Here is a 20,539-nt window from a genome sequence, read left to right as displayed (position 1 = left end):
ATAAAATACAAATAATCTTTAAAGCTGAATTTCAAATAACTGAGAACGGAATATATTTTAATTGCATGTTTCTGGAAAGGTAGTGTGGATAATATTCATTTGATCAAGGACAGAATGGGAAGAATTTATAGATGTGCACGTTTAGTGCACTGTCTGAAGAAAAACTTCTCCTAAGCAAAATTGCATCTGTAGGTTCTACAGGAGGAAGGTGATACTTGCTCTCTCTTCCATTAACAATTCCCAACATTGCTAGTGGTTATCAGCTGAACCTAATGCAGTAGCTCTTTATTAGATCACATCAGTGCCCAAGGATAGCCTGCAGCTTAACACTACAGCGAGGGAGGGTGTAATGTGCAGTTACATTAGACTTGATCTGTAATGCTATATGTAGTTCTTTATTCTGCTGTTTATTCTCAAAACGAAGAATTGTGTGCCAGTACATGAAAATTAGTACATTTTCAAGCAGTAAGTTTTAGCTGGTCCATCAGTTGGGGTTGAGGTGGGGGGAGGAGGCGGGGGGGGGGGGGGGGGGAAAGGGACTTGAAATTAGTGGCTGGGACACTACCCCCTTTGCTCATTTCATAGCCAACAAATTCCCACTTTTGATCGCTATCTGGTGACACCCGCTGGAAAGTGCCCGTACGTATATACAAGGACAGGATCACATTTGTAAAATGTCCACTCGTGTCAGGGCAGTCGACACCTAGGAGTCCCCATTTTAACTCTGGGCGGGGGAGTTGGGGTGAGGCATGCAGAGGCAGGGTTGGGCGGCGACAGACCAACTCCTCCCAGAGCATGAAGCCTGGCAGATTTTAACCCCTGGGCTTCACTCGAATGCCTTGGCACCGATGGGTGGGATTGGAATTTAACAGGGGATGGGTCACCGCCAGGGACCGATGGAAACAGTCCCTGGAAAGGTCACTGAAATGGGACGGATATCTCTGCGACCGGGATGCTGCCAACGGGGCCCGGATTGTGCGGCCCTCAGTCAGCCCACAGCTAAAATGGCATCCCGGTTCCGGTGATGTCATTGGGACCCGACTTTGTCATTTTCAATTAAGCCCCCACTACTCATGGGCAGACGACCTTCCCATGCTTAATTTCAGACAATTTAAAATGGTTGGGGGGGGGGGGGGGGGGGGGAATGCAGGAACCTGGCGCAACCACTACCACCACCACTCCAGCACTAGCTGGGGAGGGGTTAAAATACCTCCTATGGAACTATTTGCCAGTATGAACTAAAGCATCCAGAAAGACGGGAGATAATTAAAAAGTCAAAAGAAAATCAGAGACTAACACCACGCTCTGCTCTCGTGCACTGCCTAATCGTTGCCTTACAAACAAAAACGTCCATTAGCTTCAGCGAAGGTTGCTTTCCTGGTCTCTGGTCCCCATCCCATCCCGCCCCGCCCCTCCCCCAGCCATCCCTACACTCCACACCCATCCCCCCCATCCCATTATATGAACTGATCTTAGTATGTTATTACAACCTTTAACAAACTCTAGCCTACATATAAGCTAACACATTCATGCTAGCAATCTGATTGATCCCTTAAAGTCCTCATATAGGACTGTTCAATTTCCTGGAAAAGGGCCAATTTATCTTGGAAAATGTTGCATCTACTTTTGTCACAAACTTGGCAACTTCAAAAGCCTGAATGGCAACAAAACTGTTGCTGGTCCTGCTTTTGAAGTCACCAGGATTGTGGCAAATAGATTTCTTTTCTTGGGCAAAGTATCCCTCTATAAAAAGGAAAAATAAAACAACAGGGAAACCACAAAGTTACCAGTATTTTCAGATGACTAAAACAACCAATTTTTACCAAAACGAAAAATCCACTTCTAAATGATCAGGTACTGTGGCAGCAGCCAATAAGTTAAGGCCCCTTAACCATAAAGTGAAGACAGAATGGAATGTGCATGAAAGAGCACAACGGATAGGTATATCAGAATTCTCACAATATTTAGAAACTTAAGCTTCATTTTTGTGGTTCATGACATCGCCTGAGCTCTTTGATCCCACTATAGCTCTGGGACACTGTAATCATTGTTTAACATTGTAGATTTTCCCTGTGGTCAACACACAATAGTTTCCCTAAAATTAGACTAACCACAATGAGAGGAATAACAAAATAGAACTTTCAATCACAAACACATTTTTCTAAGACAAGACTTGAGTCATATAGCTTAAAATAAAACAACAACCCGTTTTCCATCAGTTCTGCATTTTGAAACGTTAACTTCATGCAATACAGGGAAAAACGTATGAAAAAACATGATGTGCATCCACCGTTACATTACATTTGAAGAAAAACATTCTTAAACCTGTCTTGGCTCTGGAATATCCCACATTAGAATTTAAAAAAAAATTCACCCAAGTAAACAGACAACAAAAAAAAATGTGGATTCAGCATCTGTCTTTCGTCAGTATCTGGCATGTGTATGTTCCTACAAAGCACATGTCATGTGCACTGCCCTGTTGTGCTTCAGAAATTAGATTGTGGTTCAGGCTCACACTGCACCTCCGCCCCCACCAAAGGGCGCAGACAAGTTAAGTGACACGAGCTCAGCTGAATCACGCCAATCTGTGCAGACTAATGTTAGTCCACCGCAACAGAAAGTCTCCCTGCTGATTGGAGTCTGCAGGAACAAATGGGGCTCAAATCAAAACGTACAGGTGCACGTGCTGGACCCACGGAAACCGCACTTGTTCTAAATTAAAACTGATCGCTCTACTATCTCTGACGACTGAAACTGCTCCACAGTTGGCCCCAATTAAAGGGAATACTCCAAGCTGCTCAATGAGAAATTAGGTTTGACTTGATGACATGCAGTAAAATATGGGATTACTGCTCGGGGCTGTGTTAATTGGAATAGGCAGAAACTCGATCTCAAACTATTGCCCTGCTGTTGCATGGCCACTTTGAGCACGATTACTTTGGCAAGATAAAACAAGTGATGGTGATTACTGCATCTAGGTCGGTGAGCTGAAAAACATTTTTTATTTGAGATAAGAGTATTTTTCTTTTTTTAAATCGAGGCGCTCTCAACGTCTTGCTTGGCATGTCACTGACTTGGAAGGGTTAAGGTTCAATCCCAGTTATAGTAGGCCTGCAGGAATTGCATGGGCACGGCTGACTTTGGGCGGCTGCTTTTCTCCGATTGCTGTGCTTTGGATAATGTGCATATGCAGATGCATTGATGAGAAGCTGATGTGGCAGCGAAGAACTACCAACTTACTGCGTCGGCTCACACGTGGAGAGAGCACACTTGGGCAAGGTGCTGGAGGAATCAACATCTTCAAGAGGAGAGGAATTTTGGAAAAGAATATCCAAGGAAATTGGCTGATCTGATATTACCCGAAAGTATTTGAGTCTTCATTCTACACAAAAGAATCTGCAGTTTTCCCTCCAGCCTGTGTAAGCAGACACGTTGAAGTGAATTGGAATTTATTGTTGTAGCAACCCAGCAACAAATACTGTTGGTATATTAAATACTGATGTAAAATCCTAAATTGCTACCTACATGTGTTCTCAGGTGGTATACTAATTCCTGCTTTATTTGTCTGGATCACTGCTGTTCCCTTGGTAAACACAAAAAATATCTGACAAGATTCAAATTGTTTTCACTTTAATCAGTGAGTTTATACGTTAATCTGTAGAGCAAATGGGGCTTAGAGAGTCTCTCTCGTATGTGGAACTGATGGCAAGTTATTCTTCTTTAGATCAATCTGGAATTGAGTTGATCGCGATGGACAATAACATTTATTTGGTGCATGTCAGCTATGAATTTGGATTGAATCCAAATTTTAAAACGCAGTGACTTCTGCCAACGAACTGGAAGCTGTGTAGAAGCATTCTGCGCATAAATGCCAGGTCCTAAATATGAAAAAGTAACATTTACCACAACAGACAGAGGAGCTGATGGAGATAAGCACACTCGGCGAGAGTACAATAAAACTCTCACCAGCTAACACCTTCAAGTCACATTTCCTCGTTAAATTGTACTGGAGATTCCAGCAGTTCATTCCGATGAATTAATCACACCGCTGCCACTCAATCTCTCTTCTCGTGTTCCTTCTCCGCCCTCCCTCTCTTCCATCCCAGTCGCTTAGTCTCATGCCGCTCTCTATCTCTACTCTCTAACAATGATCCTTTTCTCAGCTAATTAAATCCCAACATCCTGTGCCTGCATTCTGTTCACCAGCCGCGTGTTCAAACCACAACAGAGGGAGGACCTGATAGCGACAAACACGGTCCGTGGGAGCACAATAAAACTCTCGCAAGCTGACAATATCCTAATAGCACTTTTCAAGTCACATTACAGCCCTCACAATACTTGAAATTACCACCCCTCACCTTTCTCTCCCACCATCACTTTTCTCTCCCACCAATCTGTGGGAAGTCTGGCGGGAACAAACAAAAGACCACTGGAACTGCGCATGCGCAACTATTTCCAGTTCGTTGGTGGCAGTCGCGTTCAATTTAAAAATACTACTGAGCTGGTAATTCTAGCAGCGTAGCTCCGAATGCTCATTGGGCTAATAAGCGGCAAGTAACATTCGCGCCACACAAGTGCCAGGCAATGATCATCTCCAACAAGCGAGAGTCTAACCACCTCCCCTTGATATTCAACAGCATTACCATCGCCGAATCCCACACCATCAACATCCTGGGGGGGGGGGGGGGGGGAGTCAACATCGACCAGAAACTTAATTGGACCAGACACACAAAATACTGTGGCAAGAAGAGCGGGTATTCTGCAGCGAGTGTCTCACCTCCTGACTCCCCAAAGCCTTTCCACCATCTACAAGGCACAAGTCAGGAGTGTGATGGAATACTCTCCACTTGCCTGGATGAGTGCAGCTCCAACAACACTCAAGAAGCTCGACACCACCCAGGACGAAGTGGCCTGTTTGATTGGCATCCCATCCACCACTGGTGCACCGTGGCTGCAGTGTGTACCATCTATAAGATGCACTGCAGCAACTCACCAAGACTTCTTCGGCAGCACCTCTCAAACTCGCGACTTCTACCACCTAGAAGAACAAGGGCAGCAGGCACATGGGAACACCATCACCTGCAAGTTACCCTCCAAGTCACATACCATCCTGACTTTGGAACTATATTGCTGTTCCTTCATCGTCGCTGGGTCAAAATCGTGGAACACACTCCCGAACAGCACTGTGGCTGCAGCAGTTCAAGGCACCGGCTCACCACCACCTTCTCGAGGGCAATAATATGTCCTTACTAGACAGTATAAGTACACACGAGGCCCATACTTGAGAGAAGGTCACTCTGTGACCAGTAACTTTTATTCCAGCACTGAAGTGATGAAGGTGGGTGGAGCTTCCCCTTTTATACCTGATTAGGAGTGTCTCCCATAAGTTCAACACCTAGTGGTCAATGTTTTCACAGTGTACAACTTGGGTCAGTTTATACATGGGTTACAATGACAGTGAAATACATGACATCACCTCCCCCCCAAAGTCTTATTGGGATCACAGGTTAAGTCTCTCTGGTGGTTTACGCTCTCTTGTAGAGCGCCTGAGTTGGGGCTCCGGTTGTTGGGCACTGGCCTGAGTGTCTGCTGTTTGCGGTGCCTCAGGCCTGACCGGACTGCCCACAGTGACTGGGCTCTCCTCCACTTGGTTCAGGTGTTCGGTCACCTGTGGAGGAGTGAACTCTACATCGTGTTTTTCCTCTACTTCTTCTATGGGGTTGCTGAACCTCCTTTTTGTTTGATCCACGTGTTTGCGGCAGATTTGTCCATTGGTAAGTTTAACTACCAGAATCCTATTCCCCTCTTTGGCAATCACAGTGCCTGCAAGCCATTTAGGCCCTGCAGCGTAGTTGAGGACAAAGACAGGGTCATTGACATCAATACATCGCGCCCTCGCATTCCTGTCATGGTAGTCATGGTAGTCACATTGTGACTGGCGCCTGCTCTTAACAAATATCTTTCATGGTGGGGTGTATAAGGGATAACCTGGTTTTGAGTGTCTTTTTCATTAGCAGCTCTGCGGGTGGAACCCCTGTGAGCGAGTGTGGTCGGGATCTATTGGCCAACAGGAGGGGTGATAAGCAGCTTTGTAGGGAACCCCCTTTGGATTCTGAGCATCTGTTTGATTATCTGCACTGCTCGTCCCGTCTGGCCGTTTGAGGCCGGCTTGAACGGTGCCATTCTGACATGGTTGATACCATTTCCTGCCATGAAGTCCTGGAATTCAATGCTTGTAAAGCACGGGCCATTGTCGCTGACCAAGAAGTCTGGTAGACCATGGGTGGCGAACATTGCCCGTAGACTTTGTGCCGTGGCAGAGGATGTGCTTAATTGAGAATGTCACACTCGATCCATTTGGAGTAGGCATCTACTACAACCAAAAACATTTTTCCCATGAAAGGACCTGCGTATTCCACATGGATGCGTGACCATGGCTTGGCAGGCCAGGACCAGGGGCTAAGGGGGGCTTCCCTGGGCGCATTGCCCAGCTGGGCACACGTGTTGCACCTGCGAACACAAAGTTCCAGATCTGCGTCTATCCCTGGCCACCAAACGTGTGACCTGGCAATTGCCTTCAGCATGACAATGCCCGGGTGCTCATTGTGGAGTTCTCGGATGAACGCCTCTCTGCCCATCTGGGGCATGATTACTCGGTTTCCCCATAGTAGGCAATCGGCCTGAATCGAGAGTTCATCCTTGTGTCTGTGAAATGGTTTGAATTCCTCAGGGCATGCCCCGTACGTGGCTGCCCAGTCCCCATTCAGGACACATTTCTTGACTAAAGACAGTAGCAGGTCTCTATTTGTCCAGACTTTGATCTGACGGGCTGTCACGGGTGAACTTTCGCTTTCGAAAGCTTCAACAGCCATGACCATCTCAGCAGCATGCTCGGTTTCCCCCTCAGTGGTGGCTAGTGGGAGCCTGCTGAGTGCATCGGCGCAGTTTTCAGTGCCCGGTCTGTGCCGAATTGTATAGTCATAGGCGGCTAACGTGAGTGCCCACCTCAGTATGCGGGCTGATGCATTTGCATTTATGGCCTGTTGTCGGCCAAAAGGGATGTTAGGGGTTTGTGATCTGTCTCCAGCTCAAATTTCCTGCCAAGCAGGTACTGGTGCATTTTTTTTTTATTTTTTTACAGCATATACATATGCAAGCGCTTCCTTTTCTACCATCCTGTAGCCCCTTTCTGCCTGGGTCAGACTTCTGGAGGAATAAGCTACCTGCTGTAACTGACCCTCGTCATTAACATGCTGCAACACACACCAGACCCCATAGGACGACGCGTCGCACGTTAAAATGAGTTTCTTATATGGGTCATATAGCGTTAACAGTTTGTTGGAGCATAACAAATTTCATGCTCTATCAAAAGCCCTTTCCTGGCTGTCCCCCCAGACCCATTCGTGACCTTTGCGTAGGAGCACGTGTAGCGGCTCTAACGGCGTGCTCAATTTGGGAAGAAAGTTACCAAAATAGTTCAGGAGCCCTAGAAACGAACGCAGCTCCATCGTGTTACGGGGTCTGGGTGCTCTCTGGATTGCTTCTGTTTTGGACGCAGTAGGTCTGATCCCGTCTGCTGCTACCCTCATCCCCAGGAATTCTACCTCTGGAGCTAGGAAGACGCACTTCGCCTTTTTCAGTCACAGACCTACCCGGTCCAGTCTGCGTAGCACCTCCTCCAGGTTGCAGAGATGTTCTTCAGTATCACAACCCACGATGAGGATGTCGTCTTGAAAAACCACTGTCCTTGGAATCGACTTGAGGAGGCTTTCCATATCCCAAATGGACATCTATTGTACTCAAACAATCCGTTGTGTGTCATGATGGTGGTCAGCTTCTTCGACTCACTCGCCAGCTCCTGGGGTCAGGTCCAATTTTGAAAAAGTTTGCCACCAGATAGCGTCGCAAAGAGGTCCTCCGCTCTCGGTAACAGGTACTGGTCTTGGAGTGACACCCGATTGATGGTGGCCTTGTAATCACCACATATCCTGACCAACCCATCCGCCTTGAACACCGGCACAATCGGGCTCGCCCAATCACTGAATTCGACTGGCGAGATGATGCCTTCCCTCAGCAGGCGGATCAATTCGCCTTCTATCTTTTCCCGCATCACGTATGGCACCGCTCTGGCCTTGTGGTGTACTGGCCTGGCGTCCGGGTTTATGTGAATCACTACCTTGGTCCCCATGAAAGTGCCAATGCCGGGTTGAAATAGTGAGTCAAATTTGTCCAGGACCTGTGAGCATGATATTCGCTCCACAGAAGAAATTGCATTGACATCGCCCCATTTCCAGTTCATGACAGCCAGCCAACTCCTCCCCAGCAGTGCGGGACCGTCCCCCGGGACAATCCAGAGTGGCAACATGTTCTCCGAATCTTTGTGGGTCACGACTACCATGGCGCTACCTTGCACCGGAATGATCTCCTTTGTATATGTCCGTAGCTGTGCGTCAATTGGCAATAATTTTGGCCTCCTGGCCTTGGGCGCCCACAACTTGTCTAACTGTTTGATACTCATCAGGGACTGGCTGGCCCCTGTGTCTAGCTCCATTGATACTGGGATGCCATTGAGGAGCATTTTCATCATTATCGGTGGCGTCCTGATGTATGAACTGTATATGTGCTCCACATGAACTCGCTGAACTTCAGCTTCCAGCGATTTCCCCCAGTGTCCATTTGGCCTCGTAGGGCTTAAAAATCGGGCCCGTCCTCCTCGTACATCAACCTGGCTGCAGGCTTCCTGCACAGACGCGCCAAGTGACCGCTGACGTTGCAGTTTCAGCAGGTATATTGCTGATACCTGCAAGCTCTGGCTGTGTGTTTGCCTCCACATCTCCAACATGAGCCGTTGTTGGAAACAAAAGGTCCATTACCAGTCGATCGTCTCCGACTATCTCTGTAACCGTCCTTAAGCGCACCATTGACAAGTGTTGATGGCCCCATTACTGGCCGCATTGTCCCTTGCGATGGCATGAATCGCATTCAGCTAGCCATTGTCTCCCCTTTTATACCTGAAAGTCCAGGTAAGGAGTGTCTCCCACAAGTTCACCACCTAGTGGTCAATGTTCTCACGGTGTACAACTTAGGTCAGTTTATACATGGGTTACAATGACAGTTAAACACATGACAGGCAACAAATGCTGGCCCCGCCAGTAAGCCCACATCCCAGAATGAATAAAAAAAACCTGATTCTCTTTGGGGGAGTTTTTGTTTTTTACTGAACCACTGGATGTAGTGCTCAATCTTGGGGATGTGACATTAAGGCCTGTCCAGTCCAACTGACAGCAACCCAAGTAATTTCTTGGTCCAGACCCTCCCCCCCACTTGCTGCAGAACTATGCTCCTTAGTGCAGGAAATCTGCATTGAAAATAATTCCACAAAACATGAATAAATTGCAAGTCGCAAGTTTCGGCAACGCTGGAATGAGACATTAAAGAAAGGCCTTAGCTGCCCTCTCAGGTGAATGTAAAAAAAGTCCCACGGCACTATTCGAAGAGGAGCAGGGGAGTTCTCCCAGGATCCTGGACAACATTTATATTGGGGATATTGCAGAGAAAATTGGCAGACATGCACAAAGGTTTATAATACTAATAAAATAGTTTTGTTAACACTGGCAGCACAAGCATTTTATAACCCTCATGCTTCATGCAGGAAATCTACATGAAACACACGGAAATGTGAATTGCATATTGCAACTTTTGGCAATACTGATACAATTGAATAGTATCCAAACGTATCCTGGCTCTGCACATTTCAAATCTTTTGGTCCAGATTTCTGGAGTTTTCTATAGGGCCCTATCATATAACTTCCTGATTTTTATTGTTAACTGAGATTCTCAGGTGGCAGCAACCTAGGGAAGAACTTGCATTTATATAGCACCTTTCAGGACTTCAAAACATCCCAAGGCACTTTACAGCCAATGAAATACTTTTGAAGTGTAGTCACTGTTGTAATGTAGGAAACGTGGCAGCCATTTTACGCACAGCAAGCTCTCATTAACAGGAATGAATAAAATGACTAAATCATGTTTTAGGTGTTATTTAAAAGATAAAAGATAAATGTTGGCTAGGATAACAGGAGAACTCCCTTGTTCTTCTTCGAATAATGCCATGGTATCTTTTACGTCCATCCAGGCCAGATGGGGTCTCAGTTCAATCTCATCTGAAAGGCACGTCCGACAGTATAGCACTCCCTCAGTAATGCACAGTGCCAACTTGGATTATGTGCTCCAGTCTCTGGAGTGGAACGTGAACCCATGACCTCTGACTTAGAGGAGCGAGTACTACCACTGAACCAAGGCTAAAATAACTTGTAATTTTTCTGTAATATCTTTCAACAACTCTATGTTTTTTCTTCCTCCGTATTGCTGAAGAAAGCTTATTAGCAAAGTAAACTTTTCTAATTTGCATGTTGGTTTTACACAAGGCTTTGAGATCATTTTTATTCTATTTGCTGCCTCTACCACCACCTTTGGTGAGAGAATCTGTTGCCCATGGTTACCCAGGACAGCACATTTCCAGAGATCCTGTGACCATGCTTAAAGGTCAAACTTGCTTCTAAAAGCCTTTGCGTTTTTGTTTGGTTGTCACCCTGTCACAGCTTTTGTCTGTAACCTACCAACCACTCCTCTCCCATCTCATACCAAACACACTGCACAGCTTTAACCCTCAGTAGTAACGTTATGTAACATGCAACATTGTCAAATGCTATCCTAAGCCAAAAGGATACCAGTACGCCCAATATTCACCCATCATTATATAGAACTCCTGGTCCAAGTCTATTGCTCAAATACATTTCCTGATTCAAAGCCTATAGGGCTGTCTAGTTATTTATGCTGTTCAATTCCAGGAAACAATATTTATCAGGAGAATCTGGTTGCAGCAGTCTTATTTTTAGTCAACCCTTCAGAAAGTGAATTTCTATTACAACTCTCACAATCAAGCAATGATTCCTTTCTTACAACTTCTGGCAAAATGATTTCCTGAAAATGTCTGGTGCCAGCTATTATTTAGTAAAATTAGAGAACAGTAAAGAACTATGGAACATTTCCCATATTAATCTGAAGTATGCTACTTTAAAAAAAAACTTCCTTTCCTCCCAATAGATAAATTAAAAAATGAAGTGAAGGCGATTAATGAGCATTCTATGTTTTTTCCAACAGCCACTTGTTTGCCTCAGCGTTTCTGTGAAGATGCTGAGGGGGAGGAAATTGTCTGTTCTGCGCCTCCCGTTAGTGCCTGTGGGGGGCGGTAGTGGCAGAGTGTCTCCCGTTAGTGCCTGTGCAGGGCGGTAGTGGCAGAGTGTCTCCCGTTAGTGCCTGTGGGGGGCGTTAGCGGCAAAGTGTCTCCCGTTAGTGCCTGTGGGGGGGGCGATAGTAGCAGAGTGTCTCCCGTTAGTGCCTGTGAAGGGCGTTAGCGGCAAAGTGTCTCCCGTTAGTGCCTGTGAAGGGCGTTAGCGGCAAAGTGTCTCCCGTTAGTGCCTGTGCAGGGCGGTAGTGGCAGAGTGTCTCCCGTTAGTGCCTCTGGGGGGCGGTAGTGGCAGAGTGTCTCCCGTTAGTGCCTGTGAAGGGCGGTAGTGGCAGAGTGTCTCCCGTTAGTGCCTCTGGGGGGCGGTAGTGGCAGAGTGTCTCCCGTTAGTGCCTGTGAAGGGCGGTAGTGGCAGAGTGTCTCCCGTTAGTGCCTCTGGGGGGCGGTAGTGGCAGAGTGTCTCCCGTTAGTGCCTGTGAAGGGCGGTAGTGGCAGAGTGTCTCCCGTTACTGCCTGTGGGGGGCGTTAGCGGCAAAGTGTCTCCAGTTACTGCCTGTGGGGGGGCAGTAGCGGCAAAGTGTCTCCAGTTACTGCCTGTGGGGGGCGATAGTAGCAGAGCATCTCCAGTTACTGCCTGTGGGGGGGCGATAGTAGCAGAGCATCTCCCGTTAGTGTCTGTGGGGGGGCGATAGTAGCAGAGCATCTCCAGTTACTGCCTGTGGGGGGCGATAGTAGCAGAGCATCTCCCGTTAGTGTCTGTGGGGGGGCGATAGCAGCAGAGCATCTCCAATTACTGCCTGTGGGGGGCGATAGTAGCAGAGCATCTCCAGTTACTGCCTGTCGGGGCGGTAACCTGACAGTAAAGGGTAACCGACCTGGTGCGGCGGATTCACCAACGCCCATGAACTTCCCTGGCGCCAACACTTACAGGCTCGGTCTCTTGCATCCCGTAGAACATGACATCATCAGGTGTGCAGCGCCCCCGTTACCGCCGCGGATGCGATATTCGCTCCCGCCCCCTGCTGCATTGCCGGGCGTCAACAATGGCAGCGACAGGAGATGTTGTCACCTCGGCCGGCTGCTTGGGGAGTGGTAATTAAAGACAGTGGTGGGCAGATTGGACAAACTTTATTCTTTGCACCAGTCTGGCGCCTGCTGATTGCTTCTGCCGACTCATTGCTGCGCATTGCCTCAGCCCTCCGCTCTCCGAGAGTGCTTGGGGCTGTAATGGAAGTCACGCAGGTCCCGTGGCCCTACAGAAGCAAGAAGAATAACGTTGCAAAACATTACTGACCCTTTCCTTTAAGCAAGGGAAGGGACCTTGATGCTGGCAGCACTGCACTGAACATTGTTTAGCGCCTGATTTAGTGCTCCAATTCTCTATTGGAGTGCTGAAGCTGAAGTTTCTGGGATGAAATAATGGATCCTCGCCTGGCAATACTTCTCTCACTTTTCAAAAGTTATTGCCCCAAACGGGGCGCAATGGAATTTCTAACCTTTCAACTCTTCAAGAATCAAAAGCGATCTTTCTTGATTTGGTTCTGCTAGTATACCATATTCCTCCGAAATAATAGGCAAAGCACATCCCCTTTAGGGCTTGTGCTGATGAGAAGAATAAATATACTTCTGCAGATGAAGCATTAGCTGCAACATCATGATATTCAGGCTGCATCACTGTTAGATCATAGTATGTTTCAAATGATTAAACTTCAGGTTTACTCATCCCTTCATCTCATTTATATATGCTACAATTTAAAAAAAAATCAATAAGCCTTGCGATGCTCAGTTCCTACACAAATGCTAGTACAGTATGTACACAAGCCTCAGCTTGATCTGCTCAATGCTATTCTTTATAATCAGAAGTGCACCAAGCTGTGCAATATGCCAAGTATGGCGATGCCGCCCAAATGAGGAAAGGGTGATTGCAACATTTATGGGTCTATTGTGTGAGACAAATATTCTCACAACAGATCTTCATTCATTTCAGTGTGATCCACAAAAGTGGACCATATGAGTTACAGACACCGTCTCTTTAATTGACCAGCAGAGTCCTCTATGGTACAGAGCATAGAAAATAAACAGTTTGCATAAGCAAAAAGTACATGACAGGGCATTATTTATCGCAGGAGTCAATGGGTTTGCACAATGTATTGTGGATGCAGGAAATTATTATTTATCTACCTACATAAGGCACATTAAAGTTTGATAACTACCGAGATAAAGTACCATGAATCAAACTGACGTTTTCCCTTGCACCTACGTAAGTATTAGTGTCGCTAGTCAGAGAATTAGCAAATTCGCTATCAGCTCCAGGTTTAATGATATCTCTCTTTGACAGCCTTGGTGCCAATAGACATGTTGCCCTTTTGCGATGAAGTTGTGTAGTAACTTATTGTTACCTAGCTTTCTTGTTTTAATGACAAATGTGGATTATGCAGTACAATGGTTCATCGTTATTTAATCACTTGTCAAATCATGGAAACCTGTTCTTGAACTAAATAACAGATTTTGTTTGTGACAGATATCGGTCGTTAGGTTTTCTGGCTTCATACTAATTGAGAAATTTAGGAATAAGTCGATGACCCAGAAATTCTGACATCCCGGGTCCGTACGAAGTTTCTACAGACCTGGGAAGGCATCGCAAAAGCTGGTTTTCAGCATGCAATGCACATGCGCTGAAAACCGGCTTTTCCGATCTGTCAAGCTGGAGCTTGACAGATCCAACACAGATTGGGAGCGAGGATATTTGCTTGTGCAAGATTGCGGGATTTACCCACATCTTGCCCAGCAAATGTCCTCAAAATTCTTGTGTCAGATAAAAGCAGGCACATAGCCTACTTTTACAGGCGCAAGTGTTTAAAAATACACAAAAACATTTGAAAATATAGTTATAAAAACACATTGTTAAATACCCTCTCCACTACGGTGTTTATTTTAAAGCATAATTTAAAAAACTTTTTTTTTTTTAAAAATCGGATATTTTTTTTATAGCTTTAATAACTTTAATTTAAATGAATCTTAAATATGTAGTGTATATTTTCTATTTTTTTGTGTTTTAGGTGTTTGGGAGGGGTTTCTCATTCATAATAATGGGAATTGTAACTTGCAGGGTTCTCATTATTATGAATGAGAAAATACTGTACCTTGATTGGCTGCCCAGAAATTGCAATTTATTTTTCTTTTAGATCAATTAGTTCTCTATTTTTATAAAATCAATGTTACATCCTTATGATCAATCCCATAATCTGCTGGGGCCACACTGAGTCAAGCACCGAAAGGTTTGACTTTGAAAGGGAAAAGTCAATCCTTTCCCTTCCAAGACAGGATGCCTTGTTGCTTGGTGGCAAAGCCAAGGATTGATGCAATTCACTGAAGTAGATAGGATCAGAATGACAAGTAGCCCTTGCTAGTTGGAAAGCAAACTCTAATATGCTCGAGTAGTCCAACTTTTCCTTGTGATATTTTCTTATTAAAAAGTAAATATGAATTATATGAGGATATGGTTATTGCTGTGAAGCTACTGCAATATTTACATTTTCTTTGAACTTTATCTTGCTGATTTTTTCCACTCTAATCTATTTTTCCAGGTAGTCAGATGAACAAGCTATACATGTCTCACATACTTAAATGCATTTTCGTTTAAAGGTTAACCAAGAGCAATGTGTGCTATCAGACATTTGCAATATGTCAAAGTGCTTCTTACCCACAAGCCGAGACACTGGCCGTCCAATTAATAGCTGCAAGAAGTTGTTTTGTGCATGGCAGGCACACTTGTATCATGCAGCTTTTGAATGTGAAGTTAGAGCAACACAGTGAAATGAGTTTCTCTGCAGGCATAATACTATAATTTACTTAATCTAACCAGGGGAAATCTCTCCCGCTTCTCTTACCTGCGAAGCAACAGTTTGGGATGGTTCTTGCTCTCGAGGTTTTTCTCAATGAGATCAGAGAGCAGCTGCTTTAGAACATCCGTGGCATATTCTAGCTTGCCTTGCAGTGCAGTCATGATCAAGGAGGCCACGTTTCCACGGTCCCTCATTGAAAAGCTCCGCTGCAATTCGAGCGTCCGAATAAAAGTCAGCAAGAAAACCTTGTTGTTAATGAGCTGTCCAAAGAGTTTCAGTGCTTTCTCCACATTCTGCTGCCCATTTCCTGGAACCTGGGACATAACGGTCAAGGGTAGGATGATTAGTGCCTTTTTTTTTAAGTCAATGAAATTTCACTGTTAAACCCAAACAGCAACCATCCTTTGTAGAAACATTAGCAATGCCTTGAGTACATTACAGCATTTTCAGTTTTCACACAAATCTTTACAAGTTTATTTTGTTTCAATTTTAGGAACAAAGAGGGCAGATCGTATCTCCAGGCCTGGAGCAGATGGACAGCGGCCGTGGGTGGCCCAGTCCACTTAGAGGGCTGGGCCTCGCTACCATGGCACCGATGAACTGCACACCCTGATCGGGCATCCCGCTGCCTCACGCAGGCCGGCGCAATGCCAGGCGGCTGAGAGGCTGATCCAGCTGGGAGACAGGCCCCACCATGGATGGGGTGGGCAAGCACGTGGTGAGTAGCCTGCTCGCTCCGCTCCACAAAAAATATTAACTTACTCCAGTCTAGTTGTGGCTCTAAATTGTACCAGGGTCCTGTGTACATCAAAGGATCCCGATGTGCATAGATTGATGAATCTCCTGCCTGATTCAGATGGGCACCTGGACTGCCCAGAGAAAGACCTCAGTAAATATGGCCATTGAGCGGGGCGGTATGTGGTGCGCACGGATATTTAACGCCACCACCGTCCTGTTTCTGCTGGACAGGCCAAGTTATCATCAGCCTTAATACATTTGAAACTTGGCCATACCTCCAGCTCCCGAAGAACTGGATGATCCTCAATGCCAGGAAACAAAACACGCATTGCATATGTCCTGTAGTCAAGATATGGAATTCCCGCTCGGTCCAAGTCACTGGTTAACTCATTAATATCGGTCTGGAGCTCCGCAAACGCTATCAAACAAAACAGAGGGAAAGTCACACTATTTGTATTTTTCTTTATTTTTATTCCAATCGGGATAGCTGTCGAAAAAGTCAGGAACAGTTACGGAAAATTTCTAGTTCAGAAAAATGTCATTAAAGCAGCTTCTGTACTTTACTTAAGAGAACATACATTTTCGGGTTTGTACTGTGCTGATTAAACTGCCTGCAATTATAATTTGTCTTTAATTTTTGCTGGATCGTTCACACTACAGGCTGCCCAGTGATCCTCCCCATTGCTTCCATGTGGTATTCCAACTGGTAGTGTGAGAATCAATGGAATGCACTCTGTTGAGGTGAAGGAATCTGAATGACTGGCAGCCTGGAGCTCAAGCTCACAGTGTTTGTGATAGCTTCAATGATGACATCGTTGGTTCCTAACAGGGCGCCTCACAAATACAGTAACATTTAACAAATGGAAATAAATAAGATGACCGTGTAATATTACAGGACTTGTTTATATTCGGGGCCGATATGAAAATCAACAACAAGATTTTATGTGATAGCATCGCAACATTATAGTTCCAACTTAATGAGGCACCACCGGCAGGAAGGAACCTTGTTAGCAGTGATCGTTTGCCCAATATGATGCATTTCGCTGTGTGAAAAAACCCCAGGTCTTTGGCTATTCCTCGGGTGACCAGGACAAGCCTCATTACAGCTCTAAACATTATTTAAAGGAGCTCGAACACCAAATTGAGTGCATTTCTTTCTCACCACTCTCCAGTGGATAGTACTGCTTGACTACATAAAGCAGGCACCTTCCTAGTTGGGAGAGCTAGAAGTTTGTGAGGATTATTATATTGCTTTATCTATGTCTTCATTGGTACATTGATTCTTGTTGGTGATTTGGTCTAATTCTTTTGCATGGCAAAGTTTTTATTTCCAACTCCATTTTATATCACAGTCTTGCTTCCAGCTTCTATTTCACTGGGGTAGAACAATAATTTATTTTACAAGTTAGAACAGCTGTCCTAGATTTAGAGGAAAAATACCAGTTCTTAAGTGTTATGTATGATTAAAGAGTCTGACCAGGTACTGTGAGCTCAAAGTAAAGTGTGACTTTCATCTTTTATTACAGGTCTCCAGAGTGCCTCTCCAGCCTGTGAGGCCTCCTTAAGTACAGGTGCTCCCAAGGGATTGTGGGATCCCTTGGGACTCCAGGGGATGAGCCCTCTGGTGGTTAATCAAGGTATTTACAGGTTTACATATATAACATTAAGGGGATAAGAAAAGCTGGTGCAATTACATATCATGTGTATGTAGGCTCCTTAGGGTGAGTGATCTCAGTGCTGGGGTCTGGATAACTTTCCCGCTTTGGTATTCAATGGCAGAGTCAAATGGCTATAAAGAACACCCATGAACTGCTGTGGGGTACAAGGCGGCAGCCCATCACAACCTCCTCAGGATAACTAGGGATGGCCAATAAGTGTTGGCCTCGTCAGTGAAACCTATAATCCCGAGAATGAATTCAAAATAAATTGCATATTTCAGTGTATGAAACACATAAAATAGTTATTTTTGAGGGCAACTGAGGCTGAAGTTTTATGACTGATTAGCAGGAACATTAAAGTCCTAACCTAAAAATACAACCAGGATAATTTTGTGAAGTAACTGCCTCGATTCAATATGTGAAAATGTGATGCAATTAGCAGTGTACCAAATTTGCTAATTATCTTAACTCAAGGGCATTAGTGCCCATTTGTAAGTTAACAATGGAAATTCTTAGGCCCTAATATTTTACCATATCCAATTTTCAGTAAGTACTATCCCTTTGGAGCAAATTACTTTATAATGCTAGGATATTAGACTAATAATGCGTCAATCACAGTACTCTGGCAAAACTACTTTGCTTACTCATGTCTATTGGAAACTGAATTAAACAGCTGGTGCACATTAAACTCTTGCCCCCAAACAGCAATCAAAAACAAACTAGCAGCCTCTTAGTATTTGGCACCAGATGTGTGCAACTTTAGCTATCCTCTCTAACTTCTGAAAATGTATCTTTTTCCAAAAATGAAACAACTTGAAAATTCTGGCATGTTGCATCTGTTAAACTCTGACCCCTTGAGGAGCGCAACCCCATTTTCAATTTTTTTTTATTTCCCCTGGACTGCAGCTTCCAGCTTGGAATGGGGAGAAAATTTATCCTTAGAATTGGCAACCCAAATATAGTTTCCCCCCCCCCCCCCCCAACTCCTTTGAACCTGTCCAATAAATGCCAGCCGATTATGAGTGTCAGTTCAAGTCGGGATTCAACATCTAGTCCTCGGAAAGGGAAACCTGCACTCCATCCTTTCTATAAACGAGGCCAAACCAATTTAATAAAATATTACTTTTCTCAAGAAGATTTTAGCCTGGTTCTTACCTTCTTTGCATTCCAAAGCGACACGTGATTCAAGGTTGTCCATCTGCATCTGCAGTCGTTTCAGGGTGAGATCATTCTCCCTTGATTTCCGTTTGTAGGCAATCAGAACAATGATTACTATGACGAGCAGAAGACCACCGCCTGCTGCGATGCTGACGATGGCTGGGAGGGTGAGCAGACTGTCAGATATGACATGGACCATACCAGGTGAGAACTGCAATCCACCCACCTGGACCTGTAATACAAAACAAAACACGCATCAAACAGAGTGGAGGGGTTAGAAGTCAATGGAAATGAAAATGAGCAGAGTGTAAAACGGACGGTCAATTCACGAACGAATCCGATACAGAAATGCACTCAGTTGAGGATTTCTTATGTTCCTTCGGGTGAGTGATTTCTGTGATGAGGTAAAGAACACGTTCCCACTTTGGTATTCAATGCCAGCATCAAACAGTTCCTGCACAAAGAAAGTATGAGACAGGGGCAGAGTACACTCCTCGACACTGGTTCAACAATGTATCCTAATATTAGCCTCAGAAACACAAGAGTGTAATTTGTTTTTCTCCATCCGCCCCGACAGCCAATGTTAGTTTTTTTTTTACTGAGGACCCATTAGGGAATGGTTGAAGACCCTCACAACAATTGTAGGCAGTGGAGGTGAAAGCATCAAATTACAAAGGGATAGTGATAGATTAAGTTAATGGTCAAAACTGCAGTAAATGGATTTCAATATAGGCAAATGTGAGGTCATCCACTTTGGACCTAAAAAGGGTAGAACAGGGTATTTTCTAAATGGCGAAAAAGCTAAAATCAGTGGAGGTCCAAAGAGACTTGGGGGTCCAGGTACACAGATCATTTAAATGTCATGAACAGGTACAGAAAATAATCAAAAAGGCTAATGGAATGCTGGCCTTTATAGCTAGAGGACTAGAATAAAATGGGATAGAAGTCATGCTGCACCTGTACAAAGCCCTGGTTAGACCACCTGGAGCACTGTGTCCTGTTCTGGGTACCATACCTTAGGAAGGATATTTTGGCCTTGGAGGGAGTGCAGCATAGGTTTACCAGAATGATACCCGGACTTCAAGGGATAAATTATGAGAGATTACACAGATTAGGGTTGCATTTCCTAGAATTTAGGTCAGGGGTGATCTGATCAAAGTTTTCAAGACAGTAAAAGGAACAGATAGGATAGATAGAGAGAAACTATTTCTGCTGGTTGGGGATTCTAGGTCTAGGGGGCATAATCTAAAAATTAGAACCAGGCCTTTCAAAAGTGAAATTAGGAAACACTTCTACACCTAAAGGATGGTAGAAGTTTGGAACTCTCTTCCGCAAACGGCAATTGATGCTGGATCAATTGTTCATTTTGAATCGGAGATTTTGTTAACCAAAGTTTTAAGGGATATGGGCCAAAGGTGGGTAAATGGAGTTAGGTCACAGATCAGCCATGATCCAATCGAATGCCGGAACAGGCTCGAGGGGCTGAATGACCTGCTCCTGTTCCTATGTTCCCAACCAGAGAATAGAGACTTTGCTGCTCAAAGCAAGGTCACAAAAGGTGATAGCAGCTTGTTCAAATCGAACCATCTAAAGTACTTTATAAAGCTTCAATGATTACAATGTGTACAGAAGCAAAGACAAATACAATTGGGTTATTCAAAACACAACAGGATCCCACTATTGGAAAAGTTTGTGCTCTCGATGAATGAGCTTCCATGAGCCAATTGACCAATTGTACATCCCTGTCTGGCGTAAAAATAAAAAAGGGAAGGTGGCTCAACCGTGGCTATCAAGGGAAATCAGGGATAGTATTAAAGCCAAGGAAGTGGCATACAAATTGGCCAGAAATAGCAGTGAACCCGGGGACTGGGAGAAATTTAGAACTCAGCAGA

General features: G+C 44.9%; 1 protein-coding gene across 4 annotated transcripts in view; it reads right to left on the bottom strand.

Annotated features, from left to right (window-relative positions):
- The window catches only part of plxna2 (plexin A2), a 513,884-nt gene that overhangs the window by 69,419 nt on the left and 423,926 nt on the right, over positions 1-20,539 (bottom strand). For all 4 annotated transcript variants that reach the window (XM_070859435.1, XM_070859436.1, XM_070859433.1 and 1 more), the window contains 3 exons: positions 18,645-18,879; positions 16,107-16,249; positions 15,139-15,407 (listed from right to left, as the gene is read on the bottom strand). In XM_070859435.1, the coding sequence (XP_070715536.1) occupies positions 15,139-15,407; positions 16,107-16,249; positions 18,645-18,879 (647 nt within the window). The remainder of the gene's footprint in view (positions 1-15,138; positions 15,408-16,106; positions 16,250-18,644; positions 18,880-20,539) is intronic.

This window comes from Pristiophorus japonicus, chromosome 17 (assembly GCF_044704955.1).
Source record: "Pristiophorus japonicus isolate sPriJap1 chromosome 17, sPriJap1.hap1, whole genome shotgun sequence".
NCBI classification, from domain to species: domain Eukaryota; kingdom Metazoa; phylum Chordata; class Chondrichthyes; family Pristiophoridae; genus Pristiophorus; species Pristiophorus japonicus.
The sequence above is the reverse complement of the archived record's forward strand: the minus strand, read 5'-3'. Positions and strand labels throughout refer to the sequence as shown.